At 40.3% G+C, this 18,215-nt stretch overlaps 1 protein-coding gene across 1 annotated transcript; it reads right to left on the reverse strand.

Moving 5' to 3' along the window:
• Positions 1-913: 913 nt before the first annotated feature.
• On the reverse strand, positions 914-15,403 carry LOC141433084 (uncharacterized). Its single transcript, XM_074094909.1, has 14 exons — positions 15,314-15,403; positions 13,748-13,861; positions 12,676-12,690; positions 11,841-11,994; positions 10,576-10,766; positions 9,100-9,300; positions 8,302-8,451; positions 6,939-7,125; positions 5,611-5,771; positions 4,577-4,820; positions 4,027-4,178; positions 2,940-3,099; positions 1,908-2,011; positions 914-1,226 (listed from the first exon to the last, which is right to left on the reverse strand). The coding sequence occupies exons 2-14, from the start codon at positions 13,852-13,854 to the stop codon at positions 1,154-1,156; spliced, it is 1,899 nt and encodes a 632-aa protein (XP_073951010.1). The 5' UTR covers positions 13,855-13,861; positions 15,314-15,403; the 3' UTR covers positions 914-1,153.
• Between the last annotated feature and the right edge of the window lie 2,812 nt (positions 15,404-18,215).

Consider the following 18,215-nt stretch of genomic DNA (forward strand, 5'->3'; position numbering starts at 1 on the left):
TAGACGCAATATCAATTAGAGTGACAAGAGCACAGAGCTAGTGGGGGTTTTTAGAAAAAAATGTACCCGTTTTGCCTTAATTTCCTTAATTTTCCATACAAAATTTATTTGTCACTTCTGACAGTCCATACAACATGTATGGTTAACTGCGTCACAAAACTGACAATTAAAAGTGGGACACTTTTTGATTTACTGTCATTTGGTGCAAATGAAAAAAGGACAACTCGAAATTATATCATAGTACAGAAGGCTCGATTCTTATGTCACTACAATACTGTCACTTTTTTTTACTGTCATTTGGTGCAAATGAAAAAAGGACAACTCGAAATTATATCATAGTACAGAAGGCTCGATTCTTATGCCTAAACTTCACTTTTTTACGCAGTGCGCGTAATAGCGTTCCTGGAAGGAATTAAACCCGGTAACAATTCTATTTTTAGGAGCAGCTCTCGACAGGGATAAATGGCAGAAAGAAGAGGATGCCTTTGCCAGTACACACTCTAATGGTGTTAAAAAAAATAACATTCTGTTTGTCAAAACGTTCACGACATGAAGTATTAAAAATAGTTGATTTTACAACAAGAGCATAAAACGAGCCATTTAACCCGAGACGTTCATATAGCCACCTGAGCCGGTACGGCGAGGGTGGATAGCCACGTCGAGGGGAAAATGGGTTTGATGCTCGAGTTATACACTCTGCTTTTCACTACGATTGAGAGGAAATTAAATATATAGCAACAGTGAAAACAATGTTTACTTACTAGGTAAGGTACCTTTTATTTTTCATGCATTGCTATTATAATTATAAATACTTAGTTTTATTGATTAATTTTAATTAATTTGATTGCTTTTAGTTTCATATAAAATATATATATTAACTTATTTGTTTGTGGCTTTTGGCACCTAATTACCTTGGTCTTAGACGAAGATTTTACTTTATGCACTAGAGCATAAAAAGTCATTTTATGTCGCTTAGATCTAGCATAAAAACGAACTTTACGAGCATAAGAAGTGAAAAAAAGTTTTCTAGTGTGCGCGTTTATTTTTCAGAAAGTGAAGTCAAGGTAGCACTACCGAATACCTAAATTGAGTCTTAAATCTAAGTTAAACCTAGTCTAAGCTGAGAGTATCTCCTGCCCTGTGCAGCCAGGCCTCAGCGTCTGCAGTAGCAATAATAGCTGAGGTGCGGGTGGGTATCGCGTATGCAGTCCGGCTCGTCTCCATACCTAAAAAAAGATACATAAGTATTAACCACAACAACCCTCCGCATCACAAAGGAATTTGACACTATTAAAAAAAGTCGTATCTCAAAACAATAAGTCAACAGAATTGATTTGGTATAAAGTTCACTAAGAAAAAATATCGATATCACAGTACAGATAAAAGAACAGTATAACGTCTTCATATAAAAAGCCGGAGCGCGAGTTATACCTACGCTCCACGAATTCTCAGCAAACCTCGGCAACCGGTTCTCTATCGTTTGCCCGAATTTCATATGCCCGAATGTATCGCTTTCTAGAATTTTCATTTGCCATAAAGTAATTTATTTCTGAAATAGTAATTTCTTCAGAGTTGATATTAAACTAACCTGACCTACATCATTTGTCGCAGCGACAAGAGCTATAAGACTCGCTGAGCTATAACACTAGCTCAGCGATACTCGCTCAGCGCTGTTAGCTTGGCGGCCGCCCGGCTCGAGCGAGTAGAGCGAGTAATCGCCCGTCGTGCTCGAACACTCGCTTTTCACTGCTCGCTCACTCGTTTCTAGTTACTCGCTCTGCTCGCTTCTCGCTCATCGTCGGCGGTGGGACAAGTGCCTTACTCTCATATTAAATAGTTATAAGTGTCAAGGGAACGGAACGAGACCAATTTCGATTTTCGAATTTCGTAGTAGCCCCGCAGCTTACGTGTTAGACCGGGAGATGTCACTGGTGCGGATATAGAACCGGTCTTCCTTCAGCGCGTACGTTAGCGATGCTTCAAACACCGCCAGCCCGGGCCCCACTATAATCTGGCCAGAAAATGTTGTTTTATTTTATTTTATTTTATTTTATTTATTTGGGGCATCAACAGCAATACAGTACATTATAATAGGACTTAAACATTTATTTATTTTTGTTTTTAAACATTTGCAGTACGACAGGTATTTGACTTGAAGATCTTTATGTAACAAACTAGCTTTTGCCCGCGGCTTTGCCCGCGTGGGATTCGGTTATCGCGCGCTGTTCCCTCGAGAACTGTGCATTTTTCCGGGATAAAAAGTAGCCTACTCTGGCCTATAAACTATCTCTATGCCAAAAATCACGTCGATCCGTTGCTCCGTTTCGACGTGAAAGACAGACAAACATACAAACACACAAGCGCACACACTTTCGCATTTATAATATTACGAGTAGTATGGAAGTATGGATGCCCTGATTCTGATATAAAAAATATTTAATTTTCTTCGTGTACAGATTGATTTACAAGTGCTGGCACGAATTGATCAATTGACAAGATTTCATATTTCTAAGACTAAGTATAATTTGATTCGTTCTGATATTTTTAAAATTATGCTTCGATTATTTATTAATTTATTAAAAAAAATTCAAGATGCGCTTATTCTAAAAGGGCATAACTCCAAAACTACCACACAATAGATCCACTACCTTTGTCTAGTCTCTATTAAAAAAAAAAACACGTAAATCTGACGTAGACATTGTCAAAATTATGACAGCTCCTTTTTCTGGTGAAAAAGGCAAAGGAAACATCTATTCTGTGGTAGTTTTGGCAAATTCAGATATATTATTTAAATTCTTTGTATTTTTTTAAATACGGAGAAATAAATTATAAAAAATATTTTCCCATGTTCAGGAGGCAAAACTTGCGATTTCTGTAGTAATTTAAAGGTATTAAAAAAGTTAAATCTTGACAATTATGTGATGAAGTCATGAACTAACTCTGATCTTATAGTTTTCAGTGTGTACAGCAGCATCAGCGTTGAGTTGCATGTAGAAGCTGTTTTCGTCCGCTGCCCGAGGGAAAGACAGCAAGTGGCTGTTGGTCCGTCGGCGGAACAGCCACTCAGTGGACAAAAGCGTCCGGGGAACACACCTTGAACTGAAAATAATAATTATTATATTAGTATTAATTTTAAATTGAAAATACAAACTGAAATATAGATGCACAGAAAAACCAGAAAAATAAGACCAGCACTGGGAATCGAACCCAGGTCCTCGGCATTCCGTGCCGCGTGCTATACCGCTACACGACTGCTGGACAACGGTACAGACACGAATTTCCCCTATGCACCACATATCGCAGCTTATTTGTTTCTTATTTAGCCACTTAAGCAGTGACGCTAGCGACATCTATAATATTAGTAGTGTTACGTCAATGACTCTAACCTGTGCTGCTTGCAAAAGAACGTTCTCAGCAAAGACCGGCTACGTCAGCCATGTAAGGGCTAAACCTCCCAGCCCATAAATGCAATAGATTCAAGTTACTGTAGCCGAAAACGGACAGGTATAATTTTCATTATTAGGGTTACGAAGTTTCAAAAACAGAGGCTATGCGTGCACTTTACTTGTTTTTTTTTTATTTGACTGGATGGCAAAGAGCTAGTGGGTCTCCTGATGGTAAGAGATCACCACCGCCCATAAACATCTGCAACACCAGGGGTATTACAGATGCGTTGCCAACCTAGAGGCCTAAGATGGGATACCTCAAGTGCCACTAATTTCACCGGCTGTCTTATTCTCCACGCCGAAACACAACAGTGCAAGCACTGCTGCTTCACGTCAGGATTAGCGAGCAAGATGGTGGTAGGTAGCAATCCGGGCGGACCTTGCACAAGGTCCTACCACCTGCAGGATACTCGTGGTTGGCTAATTTATTTTCAAGAAAGGAATAAAGAAAACCATTTACCTATTTATAACAGCAGCACAAACCAGCTAGTTTCATTGCCCTCCTAGTAAAGGAGGACGGAGGGAGGAGTAAAGAGAGGACGGGTTAAAGTTCCTTTTTTTTTTTATTCGACATACATACCCAACTTCCGCTAAAAGCGTATTGATAAACTTGAGTAGCGCTCTTGATGCCTTATAACAGAGCGGATCGGTGAAAGGCACTGTTTGCCAGGAGAAGCAAGCGCACAAGTGCGGCTGGATTCCTGCTTGGTGGCACGACCGGTTGCCGGGTAACTGGGGATCATCATCAAAGGTTGAAATGTTTGCGGCAAAAAGGCTTCGCTGAGTTGGAATTTTTATTATATCGATCTCAATTGTTGCAAAATAGAAGAAAAATATATAATTAAATGGACTGGGCTTATTATTAGACTGACCTCTATTATGTAATATTTTCTAGTAGACAGATCTTTTAATTTAGTGGATCATTGTGGACTGTGGACTTCGACAAAATAAAATCTAAGCTCAACGAAAACGGTGACAGTCTTACGTTTTTCACAAAAATTCCGATCTCCGATCATCATCATCATCAAAGCTATAATATAACTGAGTAATAGATTCACCAAATAATCTACAAAACATTACAATATGCTTACTGTAAAATGGTTTTCAGTCAAAACAATGCAATATCTCACCCACTCCAACATCGTCAGTCCTCTATACAAGTCCGATTCCTGCTCTTTAAACGGGTTTGCATGTTTCTTCAGCCCTAGAACGTCCAGTATCGTGGCGTGCAGGTCATGGGGCGTGGTCAGAACACGGGCGTTGTCGCGCAGCGCTGTGATCGCATCAGGTCGTCCATCCGTCAGTTTGGTGGGCAGCCGTAACGCCAACAGTGGGAGCCGCTCTTCGAGCTTGCCATGCAGAGTATCTGGAAACCTGCCGACAAGAAGAAGAAGGTAGATGATGGAAAACTGAGTACTTAATAACATTCGATTTCATTATCTACTTTATAATTTTCACTTCTCGTTCCGCAGTTCCGTGATGCTTCCTCACCTAATCGCCAATTTTTTAAATCTAAATCTATAGATTACAATTCTCCTATTAAGAACATATTTTCATGGTCAGTAGCCGTCCGTTAGCAAGTTTAATACAAACAAGCCCGATTAATTGTGACGTTTCACTTCGGCCCTTATAGCGACGGAGTAATTATTTTCCATTCTGCCTGCACTGAGCTCCTATAGCTAACATGACCTGTGATCATGACCGTGCTGGCGGAACTGCATCCGGTTGACGTAATGCATAAGTTCCGTGACTCAAGACCCAATTACCCTGCTCTCATCTTTGCATTAGAGCAGGCTAACCTCCCTCCAGCGGATGCCGTGGTGTCACTCAATGATGTTATGGCATCCGCATATGGCAAGGCAGGGAGTACCGGTAGGATTTTAGTGACGGGGATGGAGAGCATACCTGACGGCACGGTCGGATTACCTAATGGAAAGCAATCACCAACCGCCCATGGACCTATAAGGCCCTTTGAGAAAAGAGAAGATTCGTTTTTGGAAGATTACCAAGTTGTATCGGTCCGGAAATACTGGCATTCCAAGCTGATTCCAAAGTTTCGCCGTGCATAGAAAAAAAAGTTTCGCTAGAAACGAGCTGTAGTAGACTGCCAGCTATTGAGGTGGTGAGGGTGGAAAGAAAGCCGGTGTCTGTAAAAACGTCTCACCTGGGTCCATGGGCCCCCAACAGCACGAGCAGCGTGTCGTCCCCGTGGTGATAGAAGCGACGCAACATGGCCGCCGTGTCCTCGTCCATGTCCTGCGTCCGGTCCTCAGTGATGTCGCTAATGAGCGTGAAGATGAAACGCTTCCCTTCCAACTCCATGAACTAAAATACAATTATTCAAATGTGTTTGATGACATGATAGGATCCATTCCGGATCCGGAATCACACTTTTCTATCCCGGTATTGCTTAGGGATCGGCATAACGCTGAAGTAGTGGGTGAAGGAAATCAATAAAAGGGGTCCTGGCTTTTCGCTGAAAATATATTTCCCAATTGATTCATTTTCCAACTGTTTCACATAAAGAAACGATTTTTTTTCTGAAACTGTAAATTATTCAGGACATGTCATGACTATCCTGTAGGACCCCAGAGCACAAAGTAGATAATATAACAGAGACACCACCAAGTACAAGCAAATGGTATCACCCTAATGCTGGCTATTTAGCTGGCTATTTTTCTTTCCTTCGACTTTCCAATAGATTAGCACCAGTGAGAACACAAATAACACGATACGGTTGCCATCTAGTGAGACACTAAGGATACGGTACATTGACAACAACCACAGAGTACATTTATATATAGGGTGACAACAACCAACAAGCTCACCAACTGAGCCTAGACGAGTAGAGAAACGCATGATGTCTCTGTCTTATTTACCTACGTCGCTCGAATGTGTGCAAGCGCGGGGCAAGCCCAGCAAGCGCATCCCGGTTATTCGCCATCTAGCGTTACAAATTGCAAAACACTACGAAAGCCTCATAGCTGAAATGTAGCCACATGTAGCCTATACTTTCGTATTCTCGATTAATTATTTATGGTGTTTGTTATCTTCAAATTAAGGAGTTGAATTAAGGTTGATGTGAAGTTGTGTTTATAAAATATGCTAGTCTTTATTTTAATCTCAATATTTCTACTTAATTCGGCTTATTCACATTTTATAATTTACAAATGTTAATGGTTATGCCATCTAATGCTGTTTTTTAGTATTAAATATAGCTTGTAGGGGTTGGTAGGCCATGCTTATAGGATAGTTAAGGTTAATTTTTATAATAATCCTGAAGTACAGTCACTAGCAGCAATATCTGACACTAAAAACCGTGCTTAAATATGTGATACGACTCTACTTCTAGGGCCGGTAGGATTTGTCAAATATTTTACACGTCCCGCTGTGGCAGATATTAGGTAACTTGCAGTTTTAAAAAAAATCGTTCGTCCGTATAAATCTGTTGGGAAATAAATCAATAATTAGAGAACCCAGTAAACCTTTCACCTGTTCGGTAACATTGATCATCAATCTGAACTGCGGAGTATCCCCTACGCAGTACTGCCTGCTCCTATTCTTGGCAGCGTCAGCCATGGAGAACGCACGAAGGTAGTGGTCTGTCGGCTGACGCCTGAATCCATTGAACTGGAACGTGCCAGTGTTGGGCCTGTCCTCGAAAAACGCAGTGCGGTACCTTGAAAACAAAAGCATCTTTAACAGTTTTTTGCAAAAGTGGGATAGAAATCGTCAAAAAAATATCTGAAAATAGTACATTGTGTCTTAAGGGCGGTAAATAAGGAATTACGAACGAGACTCTATTAGAAGCCCGAAGTCGAAGACTGAGGGCTTTAATGAGTCGATGTTCGTAATTCTAGTACCGCCCGTGCGACATACAATGTTTTTCATCACATTTGCGAGTAAAATTTTATATTTCTAATAGAAAAAATATAATTGTTCCAAATATTGTCGATACCATAGGTTGCGCTTTTGGTAGCGGCGCCCTCCCCCTCCCCCTCCCTCAGCATGCGCCGCAGCGTGCGTGTGCATGTGGTCCATGTAGTCCTGCAGCAGCGCGCGCAGCACCATCAGTACGCACATTGACTCATTTACCGACCTTGGGCTTCATGACAAGAAAATTAGTACGCGCAATGTCTCATTTACCGACCACGGGTTTCATGACAAGCACATTAAGGTCGGGGGTTTTATTTGGGGGGTTGCAACCAAGGTAGCCTGCATGTTACGACACTGTTTACGAGCAAGTGTGATGAAAAAACTATTTCAATTTATATTAAGTACTACTACCTTCACGCATATTTATTCATAAGGTGTTTGGAAGTAGGTAATATACTCGTAAGTATGCAAAGGTAAGCGGCTAGTAATATGGAATCATACAGAGCACGTTTGCGGTTGTATAAATAAAAAATATATGTGGTTGACCAAAAGTGTAAAAAGTACCTATGAAATCACTCACCTCATTTGGGGTTCTTCTCAATAGTTTTGTACGTACATTTTGCTTAGAACAACACAAATTATACGAAAAAGAAAGATAATTTTGAATTTACAACCGAAACTCTGGACAAAACACTCTTACCTACTTTCAAAATTACCTTTGTAAAATATTCACTTTTTCTCAAGATAGAGAAAGTGATGGTTGATAAAAAATTCGTCTCATCATATACCAGTGAAGTTTCCAACAGCATGTACAGTCAAGTGCAAAAATAAGTATCTATTCGAACTACTCAAAAATATGTAACTACGGCCTTATTGCTTCGGATAAGAGTTTGTGGGACTTATTTTTTAAACTTTGAATAAGTTCATATTTTTACACTTCACACTCATAAAATATTACTATACAATATCACTGTCTCACCCATTTTCCTGCAATTTGTAGAATATGAAGGGGTAAGAGTCCAGATTCTCGCCGTGATTGCGTTTGTGTGTGTCGGACAGCTCCAGCTCAGAGTTGCCAGTAAGGATCGGGAAAAGCGACGCGAGTGTGCCATCTCCCACTATGTTGTAGCTGGGAAATAAAACGGGATCAAAGTTTAATACTCGTACTAAGATACAGAATTAAAAAATGGCCAGGAGCTTAGAAAGTGGATGAGTTTGAAGAAATAGTATGCCTCTTTAGGCCAGTCTTCTATCGTCTGCATAACGAATTGTAAATATGATACTCTTTGATACGAAACCTACATTTTTGTGTTCAGTTCATTTCCCTCACCTTTTACAGGAGGTATGTACTTATTGATAATATCTTAGAACTCCATTTCTAAGGAATGAGCTGTTTGTTTTTGTAACAAAGCTTTCTACCTTACCTTAGTTTACATTAATACAGCAATTGGGTCTTCATAGAGGTAAACTTGAACTTTTAAACTCGGTCACACGAAAGTCTATAAGTGATTTATTTCCGAAACCCGTATATTATGGGGAAAAATTTAACAAAAACACATAAAATAACAGCTCATCATCATCATCATAAAGTTTCCTTAAAATAATACTGTAGTGTGGTAGATTTACCTCGTTTAAGGAGATGAGATGTGAGAGGAGACAAGACGTCGCAAAGGGACTATGACCATATGGACCACAAGGTCGAATAAGAGTTTGTTTTCAAAAGAAACAGTTTTGTTTGTTCTGAACTGAGGTAAAGAGAATCTTCATAAAACCTCACCCCTCCATCACCGTAGCCCCCAGTTCTTCAGTTATCGCCTTCCAGCTCTTTGTCATCCTCCGAATGAACTCGTTCCTGGACATTGTGTCGAAGGCCAAGATCATCACGTTGAAGGGCACCTCGCGTCCGGGCTGAGGTGGCGAAAACTTGACTGTTGAACGGAATCCAACTACGTGTCCGGACCATTCCAGTTTTTTGTCGCTGGAATAAGAAAACATTAGGTCTGGCTTAATATTGGGAAACGGGTGGTAGTTCTGCTTGTGACATAGGGTTGTCCAACTATTTTTAACAAGCTTTTATTTGTATTGTCCCGTTGTTTGTCTGTCTGTCATCTGTCTGCCTGTCTGCCTGTCTGTCTGTAATCAAATCTTGCAAGTTAAATTTGACCAACTTTCAATATTCAAATTGACTTGAAATTTGGAATACTTATGTAAATCGCGTGAAAATACAATAATCTAGTAGTGACATCCTGGTAGTCCAGCGCTGGATCGTCTCCGCAAGACGGAACTCTTCGACGGTTATTAACCATTGACTTGAAATTTGGTATGCAAATGTCGTTTGGGTGACAATGCTAGTACAGTCAACAAAAAGTACAGTCAGCAAAAAAAAACTTGTATTAAAAATGAAATCTTTATGGTTAGGTTATTTATTTACAAAGTCGCGACAGCTCTAGCCCAGTGTTTTGACTGTTTCATCATGAGCTCGAGCCTGGGTTCGCATTTTGTTTGTGAAATAAAATATTTTAGAACATCTGCATCATTCTGAAGAAATTCAATGTGCATGCGTATTAATGTGGGTACCTTAAGTTTTCTAGGATGGCCCATATTATATTGTTTATCGATAGTAGACTTATAATGTAGCTATCACCCTTGTAGATAGTTTTGTTTTCACCTTCCGTTATTATGTAAAAATAAATTGAAACTTTATTTCGGCAAACCACACGTTTTGAAAAGAAAAGAAAAGAAAAGAAAATAATTTATTTATAACAGCAATGACACATAATTAGTAAATATAACAATAAGAAGTGTTGCCGCTATAAAAAGGTCCCGGCTCAGCATATCGCTGGTTGAAAACCAGCACTGGTCTTCCGCCGGGCCACAGGAGAGTGAAATTACGGAAAGTCACACAAAACAAAACAAATACAAAAATAGCTACGAGACTAAAATATAAGTTGGCTGTATAGCCCACATTATCATGCCCACATTATCACGTTTCGTGAGATTAATACGTTTTGTGCCTTAGTCTATTTGATTTAAAAAAAGAGATCGGTTTGACAACTGACAGCTGTCAATACGACCTCTATTTTCGACCTCTAGTTGCTTCGTTTGGAAGAGGGCTGTGTCCCACGTGAACCCGCAGCTTTAACCAGGTCTTCCGTAAATCTCGTTCGTGGACGTCCTACGCTTGCCGATCCGCGATCTCCATTCGAGAAATTTTCGGCTCCGACGGCTATCTGAACACCATTAATAGACTTACTCAGACATTCTAATTCCATTGCATGACACCTCGGCATGATCGCTTGCTGTTAACTCGTAGCCGTCATCTTCCGATAGGATCACAGGACCCAGTGTGAAGTTCTCTTCGGTCTGGTACAAGATATCTCGATATGAACACTTAATATCGTTTACGGTTTCCATTATTCCGTCCACCACCTTGCAACTTGAGTGCTAAAATGAAAACGCAAAATTTTAATATTAAAAACTGTTCTTTACTCATCGCTTTATTCGGATAATCATTGTATCTATTTTGTTCGTTATATATATTTCTTATTGCAAATTGTAATCACGTCGCGTTTAAAATGAATAATCTTAATATATAAAAATGAAACCCTATTTCCCTTGGTCACGGCATCACGCGTGAACGGCTGGATTGATTTCGCTTATTATTTTTTTGTTGTGTTTGCTATTGTCAGGAGAAGGTTCTTATAAAAAAAGATTTAGAAAGTAAAAAAAAAAAACTACACCGGGGTTGAAGCCGCGGGCACCAGCTAGTAATAAATAAATAAATTAGTCTAGGGCAGGGTTTCTTAAAGCGGGGTCAACGGACCCCTTAGGGGTCCGTAGCATGTGTATCAGGGGTCCGCAGTAGGTCAGTCTTTACCTAAACATAATTTATTAGGAAATTGTGTAGTAAACTTGACGCGACGCATTGTCGTTGTCGGGTGGCGAATTGAATAGTACGAGTATTCATTTTCATTAATATTTTTTGTCAGGGGTCCGTGGAATGGTTTAAATTGCGAAAGTGGTCCGTGACTGCAAAAAGTTTATGAAACCCTGCTCTAGGGAGAATGTAAGTCCTCTTAATATTTCGCAGAATAGGGAGTTCCATAAAAAAATAAATAATTAAGTAAATATTTCATTCCATTCCAAGTGAAGTACCACTTAATTGCTATCACAGTGTTCATGAATACTGATTATTAGTAGGGCAAGGTTAACGTATCGCCACGATGTAAGAACATATATTTTTTTTCTCTTTTTCCTTCTTACTTTTTAATTTTTTTTTTTTTTACAGTAAGTGGTCGGGTTTTGCTATCGTTTAACACATTCGCTGCTTAAATGTATATGCGTTTTTGGAACTTCACCCACTGCCGCTGTCATAACATAACTATTCATGCATATTGAACGCACATGTGCGTCGGTAGCACCTGTGAAAGTCAGGTGCCACCGACGATGTCAAAGAAGAGATGTAGAGATGTCAAATTATTTGTACATTCAAAGATCACCGAATATTTTCGTACTCACATAACATTTGACCCAATCTGTGCCAAAACATTTTATTTTTGGCAAGTTCTTATCAAACATGGTGACTTCAGGCGCAAATGGGTCCAGGTCCGGGATCTCACAACCTAATTCCTTCTCCAGCTTAAGAGCCTCTTCTAGTTTTATTTCCATGTTACTGAAATACAATGTATATCGATCTACCTACTGAATAATATTTTTCGAACGTGTTTTGTCGGATAAGTTTGTTTTTATCTTGCCTTGTCAATAAACTTCAGCAAGCTAGTCGGGAAAGTAAGATAAATAGAAAAATATCTGACAAAGTACGATTAAAAAATAAAACCGGCTAAGAGAGTGTCGGACACAACCAAGATAGGGTTCCGTAGCCATTACGAAAAAATCAAGGAATATTTTTCTAAGGATTTCGAATTGTGTACAGAATCTTCCGAGTTTAGGTATATTTTATACCTTAGGTTGCTATTTACTCATAAACTACTTATAATTCTCGGGAAATCTTAGCTGACATAATTTTACCATCCTGAAATTTTTCACATTTTTTCATCGATTATAGAGCGGGGAACGTTCGATTTTAATGATAATTTGAACTGTAAAGTTGAATATTTCGCAAACAGATTATTGTATTCAAACAGCGTTTTGGAAACCTCGCAATGATTTTAAAAGACCTATCCAACGATACCCCACACTACAGGGTTAGTCCACTAGCACTTAGCACAAAAGACCACTAGCATTAATGATGCTTTGCATAATGTTACATGATGATGATGACGCTTGCAATGTCACAAGCAATAACCGTAGCGTTTTGTAAAAATAAATGTTTCCAAGTAGCAAAAAAACTTACAATAAGACAGCAACTCTGGAAAATAAAACAAACTATTATTAATTTCGTATATTTAGTACTCTGACTAATCATAACTCTCTACTAAACAGAGGATAGCGGTTCCCAATCCGGGCCCACACCTCTACGATTTTCGAAATTTATGTGCCAAATTCAATTACATTTGAAATTTACCACGAGATTTATGTTGAAGTGAGATTTGTTGATAATCAAACATAATCCCACTAATATTATAAATGCGAAAGCTTGTAAGTCCGTTTGTTTGTTTGTTACTTTATAATGTCCAATGCACAACCATCGGGCCTCTTTCCGTTCGAGGCAGACATGCCTGAAGGCTCAAGGGCGGCCAGTATAGCAATATCGCTAAGTGCCCGGCGGATAAGGTCGTTAAGATAAGAGACGCATGCCATAAACACGGTCACAGCACTCAGTTGACAACGTAAGCCGTGTCGGCCTAAAGCATCAACTGTATTACCACACCGGCAGCAAGTGTGAGATTCACAAGCTTTTAATCCAAGCCGCAACATACGGCAATTTTCAGTGAGCCAGGGTCCAGAAGTGAGCCAAGGTTTCGGGAAGGAACTGCATGCAGCCAATGACCAGAATCAGGCTCAGATACAGCGAGCAGTCTAGCTCGCTCAACAGTGTCCTGGCAGTTTTGTAAGAGCCCGTTGGATAAAGCTTTGACACAAACACTGCTCCAGGCAGCTTGGCTACCTTTTTCTACTAGGGTCAACTCACCAGAGTTATCAGCACTCTATGCTGCCTCTGCATCCATCAAGCACGACATCGTAATATCAGTTGGGTTGGTAATGTTTAAAATGGAACCGATGAGGGTGATAGTGCTGTAGATTTTATGTTGAAGGAAAACATCGCGAAGGTACCTGCATAAACCTCCCAAGCAAATGGTGTGTGTGAAGTTCCCAGTCTGCACTAAGCCCGCGTCGGAACTACGGCCGAAACCCTCTCATTTTGAGAGGAGGCCCGTGCCCAGCAAGAACACGTACCTATAGTACGTACGTAACATAGATGATGATGATGATGATGATGAAATTTAGTTGCAGATTAAACTAACCTATCGGGATCCGGCCCGAAAAATAGGTAAATCGCCAAAAATGCTGAAGAACAACTTAGAGTGATAACTCCTCGCCGTGCTCGGTACCAGCGGCGTCGAGTCGCCATCTTTGATCTGAAAAAGATTACTTTGGTATTTATTTCGCAGGATCTAAGGAACAACTCTTCCAATGCACGTCATTCCGTTCGGTCCTGTGCCCTTCGCATCCAGTTCTTCCCAGCCACTCTACGAGTGACAAGACCGTCAGTCCAACGCATCGGTTGCCTGCCCACATTTCTGTGTCCCGTTCTTGGCCACTCAAGCACCCGTCATCTCCACCTGTGTTCCTGCCTACGGCATATATAGGTAGAGTCATTCACGATGACGCGTGCCGTGGTTCTTATTACAATGTCATTAATGTCTAATTTTGACAAAATCACGCGTCTTCGTGGATGGCACTAGGTATATGGCCTGCCCATTTCCATTTCCTGGTAGCAATGACACCCAGCAACACCCTACACTCAGCATTGGGTGGATAATGGTTGAAGAAGAAGAGAGGAGATGGAATAACTAACAAGGAAAGATTCCTGCTCAAGAATATGCAAGTAGAAGTAGCAATGGCCGAGGTCACATCGCTCAAAGAACTGATATACGTTGGGGGAGAAATATTCCCGAATGACGACCTTGAACTGGAAGACAAAGCCTCCTACTGGGTGGACTGACGACATCGCGGAGTTGCAAGCTACCGGTGTTTGGAAGTAGCGAGTTGTCGTTCATTATGCGTCCTTTTAAGGAGGTTGTTTTTTTTTCAACAGTCTGTAAGTTGATGTTGATGGATGGCAATGTCTTGGACAACTTGTTGAGTAGTCGAGAGCAATGAAGGTATCGACATATTTCTAGGTTGCGTTATCGAGAGGCCCATTTGACGTTTGCTTCCGATTGGCTCATTTAGGTTTTTAACCAATTACAAACATGACGCAAATGTCAAAGTTGTCATACGGACCTTATGATAGGTACTAGCGCTAACTAGCCATAAAACCCTCATTTCATAATAGAACGAAGAATAGAAGCGGTTCTCCCCACCCTCATTTCATAACAGACTTCTCGGAAATTCCACTCGTTGACCACGCGACGTTCACTCGTTGAGCACGCGAGGTCCACTTGTTGTCAACGCGGCGTCCACCCGTGGACAATCTGTCGACAACGAGTGGACGCCGAAAGTCGAGGCGGTGCTGGCAGGCGATCTGGGCACCTGATGCGATAGTTGGCAGAAGGCTCCCACCATGATTTCCGGACTCCAGGACCAGCGTGGAAGGCGAAGGGAAACCACCATACTTTTTCAACAGAAAGTCGTCATGAAATACTACTGATCCTCAACCGACAACCACGACCATTTTGTTAAGGCTGTAGCGACTTAAGTGAAGAAGAGGGCACACCAGAAAAACTTGTTCGTTTTTTTTGAAGAGCATGATTTGTTAGACATGGTAGAAGACCTCTGCATATCCGTAAATATTCTTGGTATCTAACTAAATAGTTTTCTACGTAAAAAGACTTTCTTTATAGTAATAAAATCAAGTAAACACGTACCGTTCGCACACAGTTCTTGATATCTTTTCAGTTTATAATGGCTTCTGTGCATTAAAATTTGAGAAACAGAAAAATACTGAAAACCACCTTTCAAAAACATCAGAGCAAATAAATCACGTTGATTCATAGACAAGCTCTTAATGTCAAATGATTAGTTTAGGTTAGATTTAATTAAAATTATTTATAGAAGTGTTATTTATTGTTAAAATCCCGAGATAAATACTAGAAAAATAAATACAAGGTGTCAAACTTAATAATAAGAACCAACATTTTATTATAATCCAATTTAGAAATTCGTATTTACAATCTGCTCACTTTCGGAATAACGCCATCTATGATGAAACAGGAAAATTAAGTGGCGTTTCTTTGCACTGACTGGTTTAAAATTAAACGTGCTCTCGACGAAGCTTTCCCGTTTCATTTTCTGGAAAACTTGACGTTTCTTAGCAACGCCGCCAGATGGCGTTTTGAACAGTTTTAATTCACAAAGCTGATTGCGACAAAGATGGTGACGTTTGCAGTTTGAGGGCGTTTTATTTTATTTATAGCATTAACTAATTATTATTTATTAGCTTTATATTATTAGTGCGTTAGTCGCGAAATACAATCTAATATTCACGAGCACAAAATACAAACACCGATATTCATGGCAAAATGTAAAAGTGTTTTTTTTTCCTAAGTAGTCGCGTTAGTTTCGTTTCTTACCGATCTTTGCCGCACTGTACACATGTTTAATGTTTAGAAATTGATCCGTGTACTTATAAGAAAAAGAGTTATGACAAACGATCATTCTGATAAACATACATTCGGACTTGGTATGCGAGCCAATACGGACCCGTTACCTCATCATCTCATCACGTCTATGCTGCAGCGGGGCTACTACGAAACTCGACACTCGAAGTTCGTATCGTACCGTCCCTCTCGCTCTAGTAATAAATAGTATAAGTGTCAGAGGGACCGCACGACACGAACTTCGAGTTTCGTAGTAGCCCTGCAGAACCGATTTAGATGAAATTCGGACCGATACAGATAGTTCAAGTCTCAGGGACATAGAGTAGTTTTTATCCTGGAAAATTGCATAGTTATCGCGGGATAGCGGTAAACGAATTCTACGTGGACGGAGTCGCAGGCAACAGGCTAGTATTCTCCAAATGTAAGAATCCTTTTAGAGATTTCAACACAAGCATAGTACCTATACCTATAGCGTACATTTAGCACAACAATGGACAATTTATTATTTAGATTCCATTCCCGGGCGTTTTTTATGCAAATTTTCCTGGTCCCGTTTCTCGCTGTTGCAAGTGATTAATCCCAGCGAATTTTATTGTGGCCAGGAAACGGAGGAAAATTTTATGTCGTGGTCAGACAAAGAAGTGGAGCTCGTGAAGGGAAGGGGTTTAGTTTCGTTTTGTTTGTGGAACACCGGAGTATATTTCCACAACTTTGAGGAAAATGAATCATGTAGGTACCGGTGGAACCTTAGTGCTACTATTATCGTGTTGATATTCCGTACATTTGCTAAAGAAATCATAGCGAAATTGATTATGACGAGGTTCCACCACGGTAAATGATTCAATTTCCTGACTAAGGCTGCCCTCGGTGCGCAAGTCCGACGCGGAGTTCCGTAGTCAACTAGGAATCCTTATAGTTTCGCTATGTCTGCCCGTCTGTCTGTCGGTCTCGACATACAGCCGCGGCTAAGCTCAGAGGCCTGTTAGTACTAGAAAGCTATAATTTGGCATGAATATACATATCAGTCACGCCGACAAAGTGGTAGGTAAAATAAAAACAAAAAAAAATTGTTTTACGGTACCTCCCATAGACGTAAAGTGGGGGTGATTTGGACTAACCCTATAGTGTGGGGTACCTATCGTTGGATAGATCTTTTAAAATCATTGGGGGGTTGGTAGGACGGTTTTTCGATGCAATGGTCTGTTTGCGAAATATTCAACTTTAAAGTGCAAATTTTCATTAAAATTGAGCATCCCCCCCCCCTCTATAATCTAATCTGCTATTTGGAAAAAAAATAAAAAATCAGGATGGTAGTAAGTATATCAAATTTACTCGAAATCCTTAGAAAAATATAACTTGATTTTTTCGTAATGGCCACGGAACCCCATCTTGGCCGGTTTTTTTAATAAATTAACATATTCGCCAACAATCACAAATACTTTCCCCAGCTGCAATTAAGTCGGCAGTAATTTGTATTCATCTGTCCCGCGGCAATTAGAATAAACCGGCGATAATGGATACGAATAGTGGCCAAGTCTCGTCGAGCCAATAAAACTGCTAACGACAGTGTGTAATTAAATCCGCTACTTTGTTTGTAACCGACGGGGTGCCCTTTTACAAGCTTTTTTTTTTTTTTTTTTTTTTTATTCGACTGGATGGAAAACGAGCAAGTGGTCTCCTGATGGTAAGAGAAAACCACCGCCCATAAACATCTGCAACACCAGGGGTATTGCAGATGCGTTGCCAACCTAGAGGCCTAAGATGGGATACCTCAAGTGCCAGTAATTTCACCGGCTGTCTTACTCTCCACGCCGAAACACAACAGTGCCAAGCACTGCTGCTTCACGGCAGGATTAGCGAGCAAGATGGTGGTAGCAATCCGGGCGGACCTTGCACAAGGTCCTACCACCTGCACAACTTGCAATGTATTTATGTATGCATGTGTGGGTCACAACTTGCAAGTTGAATTTGACACACTTTCAGTGGTCGGATTGACTTGAAATTTGTCATGTTTGTGTAAATTTAACAGTGCAATAATTTGGTAGTGAAATCCCGGTGGTCCGGCCAGGAATGTCTCTGCAGGACGGAACTCCTCAACGGTCAATGGCATCGACTGGAAATTTGGTACGGAAATGTAGTTTTGTTTTTATTGATGATTTTCATGCAATTA

This window comes from Choristoneura fumiferana, chromosome 12 (genome assembly GCF_025370935.1).
Source record: "Choristoneura fumiferana chromosome 12, NRCan_CFum_1, whole genome shotgun sequence".
NCBI lineage: Eukaryota > Metazoa > Arthropoda > Insecta > Lepidoptera > Tortricidae > Choristoneura > Choristoneura fumiferana.